Consider the following 5,787-nt stretch of genomic DNA (forward strand, 5'->3'; position numbering starts at 1 on the left):
AACTCATAATTAAAACAACGTTGGTCAGAATTAATTACAAGTGTACTCTAATCAAACTTCTCGATGGTTCCATTTGATTAGAGAGCATCTTAATTGCACATGGTGGAAAAATATAATTTTTCAGCTTAAACAATGCAAACTAATGCAATGTTCATCAATAAAGCATAATGACAACATTAAGGCAAATACACTTATTCTGGAATTTTAAACTCAAACTTAAGCAGTGAAATAACACATAAATCATAAAGAGATTAAATTTCACTGTAGATATAAGCCTTATAAAATCTTAAACTTTGCATTATATAATCAGTGCATAAAACCTTATTAAACTTAATTGCACTGAAAATTTAAACTTTATTGCACTTACAAAAGATAAGGCTCATTAATCTTTAGATTCTTTCTCATTTAACAAGCACATCTAACATTATGAATTAATTGTGCTTAAAAACAAGACTCATCAATAGCCCAAAATTGAACTCATTATCAATGATGATTTTCCATAATTATTTTTAAATTGACCTTATAACATCAGAATTATGGAAAATATCACTATTCATAATTGAGAAATATATATCATAGATAAATTAAGCAATAAACTTATTTGCGAAATTATAAACAATAGATATCTCAAATATGAAATAAATACTCATGGACATTAAATAAATATAATGCTGGTAATTATAAGTGCAACAGAAAATAATTAAAGCCTTAAACATAAACAACAGTAATTAAATAAAGCCTTTAAATGTGAACAATAACTTAATTAAAGCTTAACTCATCAAAATAGTAAAAGAAAAACTTTAAAACTTAAACCGGGCTAAAGCTCATAATCAGGCTCAAAACTCTCCAGTCGCGCAAACCAGCAGCGTGCGTGGCCCAGTTTGGCCCAAATCGGTTTGGCCCGCCAGGAGCCGAAACCCTAATCGGGCTCCATCCAAGCCGTCCATGTCTATCGGACGATCTAGAGCTCATTCAGCTTCATATTAAAATGATGAAGGCTATCGGAAGAAGGCCTCACTCCCTCTCCCATCTCTTTCCCCAGCCACCGCTCCTCATGCCCTTAATGTCCAGCGCCGCCGCCAGGGATCCGGCGGTTGCCGGCAACGCCCCTGATGCGCCTCGCGTGCGCGCAGTGCGCACCTGATGCCCATGCGCCTCATGCGTGGGCCTGGTGCCGTGCCCCAGCGTACCGCGAGCGCTCTCGTGCCACTGCGCGCGTGGGGCCCTGGCCTGCTCCGCCGCTTGATGCTCACGCGCGGGTGTGGAGTTCCTGCCGCAGAGGCTGGCCACGGCTGCCACCTTACGCGCGCGCGGGGCCGCAGGTACCGCCGCGTGCGGTGGGTGCCGCGGTCGCCGCTCATGCGCCGTGATCCGCCCAAGGCGCGGGCGCAAGTCACGGCCAGCCACGCGCTGGGCCGCGTGCCGCAGCCTGCTCATGTGCGGGGCCCTCGCCGTGCGCGGTAGCGGCGTGCGCCGCAAGCGGTGGTGTTGCCATCTCATGGCCACCATCCCGAGCGCCGGTCTTGGTCATGCACCGTCCAGTGCCCCTCGCCGGCGCGTGCGTGCATACTAATCGCGCGCACGGCCGTCGAGGGCTCCTCACGGTGCTACTGGCTGGACCGGTGCGCGCCTGATGCGCACCGCATCGTGAACCGAGGTAAGTTTTCCTCATTCTTGACCTTGGTATTAGGGTTAGGGTTAGGAAAATTTTGATTTTTCTTGATGCGATCTGAGATTCGCTTTCCCCTTCTTCTCAATGCTTACGGATGCAACAAATCTCATGGATTTGGATCTAATTGCATGGACTTGACTTTAATTTTGCGGAATAAGTATGAACAGGGGCTAATTTGGGGAACAGATTAATAGCAATCGCAAACCCTAACTGTAATTACTTAACTTAATCATCAATTAACATGAAAGTGCCTCGGCCTAAACATGAATTAGCGTAAACATAATTGTTTAGATCTAATCCGAGGTACTTAGACTAATCAGATTAAGATTTGCATTACTCATAATCTACTCTGAATAGGATAAGGCTAATGACTTCATAAACATTGACCTTAATTTAATTCGCCCATAAAACCTTACGTGCAGGTACTTAATCTTAGTTTAATCAAGTCGATTACTTTGCACATTATAATAGTGCGGATGCGGAAGCTTAGTCGCACGTATATGCACAAAGTAGAACATTAATCAGCATACACATCACGCTGGACATCACTAATTGCACATAACAGATCCAATGTGTTTATTTCACGCAAACGGAATAGTAGATCCAATCTACTAATTGCATTGCACTGATTTGCATATAGCACTTAAATGATTAGATCCATATCAGCATTAATCATGAAACAGATCTAAACTGACATTAATCAGAGGCTTCGAACTTGATGGCTCTGGATTAGGATCATGACAGATCTAAGATGGCTCTTGATACCGATTGTTAGATTTAATTAATCATAAACAGGATCTTAGCTTAGTCTAATCATGATCACTAATTACTTAATGCGGAATTAATTAGATTAAACTGACCAGAGCTTCTTGAATCCATGAACGCCTCTGAAATTGTAGTAGTAGGGCTGATGACTGATGTAGATGAAATAGACTTAATCTTCACCATTGGAGAGATTTAGATCTCTCTGTTGATGAAGTTCTTGACGAGCAGCAACTCCTCCTTGTGCATGCCACGAAGTAGATGAGGAACAGCAACTCCTTGTGCCTGCCACGAAGTAGATGAGAAAGTCGCGCTTCCAGCCCCTCCAGCGCTCTAATTGATTGGTGTTTCGCTAATCACGAGATTAACTGATTAGGGTTAGAGAGGGTTCCCCTCTACCTCATATTTATATACAGCACTGTGGGACCAGGGCCGACTTATAGATGGAAACGTTAGGTGTACCTGCCAATCACGGTACATGACTTATTTGGTATGTTATCTCTAATTTGTGGAAATTATTTGCCATACAGATCTAAGTTGTTATCCTGAGATCACAAATTTCCAACATGTCTCACTGGCACTGGCTGTGTTCTGGTTGGCTTCGCTGCTCCGTCGTCGGGTAAAGCTTCAACTTCTCTATCATCCATCGGGTAGCCTGACCAGAAAACTGAAGCTCCACGGAAATGGGCCCGAGAACACGACACGACCAGTCGATTATGCGCAGGTGCACGAATCCCAGCTCTCCGGATGCCTATATATAATGTCCTCACTCAGCACCACCACACACCGCAATCGGCTCCAGATAAGCGCCGTCCGAGGATGGCTCCACCGGTACCCGCCGACGCCGTGGTGCAGGCCGCCTCGGCCGTCGCCGAGAACGGAATGGCTCGCAAGGACGCCCCGGCGCCGGCGATCTCCGTCGTCTCGAGGCAGACGGTTCGGCCGGCCGCCGGCGCCTCGCCGGTCGGGGACCTCAGGCTCTCGGTCTCGGACATGCCCATGCTGTCGTGCCACTACATCCAGAAGGGGCTCTTCTTCCCGCCTCCCGGCGTGGCCATGGCCCCGCTGGTGGCGGCGCTAGCGGCGGCGCTCTCCCGCGCGCTCGGCGTCTTCCCCGCCCTCGCCGGCCGGCTCGTCACGCTCGACGACGGCAGCATCGTGATCCGGTGCGGCGGCGACGGCGCGGCCGTCGAGTTCCACCACGCGGTCGCGCCGGCTCTGTCGCTCGGCGACTTCCTCGTGCCCGGCGCCGACGTGCCCACCAGGCTCACCAACGGCCTGTTCCCCATGGACCGCACGGTCAGCTACGGCGGCCACGCCCGCCCGCTCACGTCGTTCCAGCTCACCGTGCTCGGCGACGGCGCCGTGTTTGTCGGCTTCGTCGCCAACCACGCCGTCGTCGACGGCACCTCCTTCTGGCACTTCTTCAACACGTGGGCGGGGCTGTGCCGCGGCGCGCCGGTCCGCGAGCCGGACTTCCGCCGCAACTTCTTCGGCGAGTCCACCGCCGTCCTGCGCTTCCCCTGCGGCGGGGGCCCGGCCGTGACGTTCGACGCCGATGCGCCCCTCCGCGAGCGAATCCTCCACTTCAGCGCCGCCGCGATTCGCGAGCTGAAGGCGACGGCCAACCGCTGGAAAGGGACAGGTCAAGACTCCGAGGTTAACGGCAAGGCCACGCATGACTCCAAGGTTCAGGGTGGTCGCGGCCAAATCTCGTCGTTCCAGTCCTTGTGCGCGCACATATGGAGGGCGGTGACGCGCGCGCGCCGGCTGCTGGCTGCCGACAAGACGACCACGTTCCGCCTGGCCGTGAACTGCCGCCACCGTCTGCACCCGCCGATCTCCCCGCTCTACTTCGGCAACGCCATCCAGAGCGTGGCCACGACGGCGACCGTGGCCGAGCTGGCGTCCAACGACCTGGGCTGGGCGGCGGCCAAGCTGCACGCCACCGTGGCGGCGCACGAGGACGGCGCGATCCGGCGCGCCGCGGCCGAGTGGGAGGCCGCGCCGCGGTGCTTCCCGCTGGGCAACCCCGACGGCGCGGCGCTCACGATGGGGAGCTCGCCTCGGTTCCCCATGTACGACGGGAACGACTTCGGGTGGGGCCGCGCGCTCGCCGTGCGGAGCGGCCGCGCGAACAAGTTCGACGGCAAGATGTCGGCGTTCCCAGGCCAGGCCGGGGATGGCAGCGTCGACGTGGAGGTGTGCCTCGCGCCGGACACCATGGCTTGCCTCCTCCGCGACGAGGCGTTCTTGCAGTTTGTGTCCACCCCTGCACCGTGACAGAGTGAAGCATCTGATGGGCGGCATCTGATGGGGATGGTAGTGCTTGCTACTATTTTAAAGGATTGGGAGTGACCATGTGTCCATATAGAGATGATGTGCTCCTGCTGGTTCCTTCGTGAAGCGATGTACGCTAGTGTGGTTATGACTTTGTGAATCTGTTTAGATACTGGAAAAAAGATGAACGTTCCGGCTTCATCCTTCTCGGGAGGAAAAATAAGACCACACTACAATTTGTAGCATCTGGTACTCAAGCACCAACACATAGCACCAAAAAAGGTCCCAACGTAAAATCGATTCTAAAAGAAAATAGGCATCCATATAACTCAAAGAAACGCATTTAGTTGACATTTTGTCCTTACAATATTTATTGTTCAATAAAAATATTTAGTTTAAAAACATTTGGTAAACATTTGTCTTGAATATGTAAAATTTGAATCCGCAAATCGCCTTGGTTCTTTGCCTAGTGCAACTGTTCACCTGTTATTCTATATTTTTTATGATAATAAATTTTCCAGAAGATCATTTTGTCTATAATACTGGATTTTGAAAGACTCTCCTAGGAATATGTACAAAGTAGCAATGTGGCCCGCGCAAATAACGCGGGTATCTAGTTTCTCTACTAACATTTGTTTTTTTTAATTTGAAAAGTAAATTTTGTTTCATTGTTTCAAGAGCAAGTAAATTCCTAGGCCATTAAAGTTATATTACTAAGGTAAATCAAGGCTAGAGATTAAGGTAAATTAAGGCTAGGGTAACCTCACAGGATAATCAAGGCCATTAAATCATCATAAACATTAGCGCTATTTTTTTTCAACTACGTGGTAATTTCTAAACCCTCTTAATATTTAAAACTTATTTGTATTTATTTGTTGTACTCAATGAAGATCTCATCCGCATGCTCAATTTTTATCAAATGTTGTATAGTCTAACTTCGCTCGATCAATAGATCTATTTGTAGTTCATATGTTTCTAATTTCAAGATCTAATCAACCAAAATATTTTCTCATAGATCAATTGGTTACTTCATATAGATTGAGATATTTATAAATATTTTAATAAAAAACATA

General features: G+C 49.0%; 1 protein-coding gene across 1 annotated transcript; it reads left to right on the top strand.

Moving 5' to 3' along the window:
- Positions 1-3,166: 3,166 nt before the first annotated feature.
- LOC120698510 (uncharacterized acetyltransferase At3g50280-like) lies at positions 3,167-4,959 on the top strand. Its single transcript, XM_039982143.1, has one exon. The coding sequence runs from the start codon at positions 3,182-3,184 to the stop codon at positions 4,715-4,717; it is 1,536 nt and encodes a 511-aa protein (XP_039838077.1). The 5' UTR covers positions 3,167-3,181; the 3' UTR covers positions 4,718-4,959.
- Positions 4,960-5,787: the final 828 nt, after the last annotated feature.

Source organism: Panicum virgatum, chromosome 3K, assembly GCF_016808335.1.
Source record: "Panicum virgatum strain AP13 chromosome 3K, P.virgatum_v5, whole genome shotgun sequence".
Lineage (NCBI taxonomy): Eukaryota > Viridiplantae > Streptophyta > Magnoliopsida > Poales > Poaceae > Panicum > Panicum virgatum.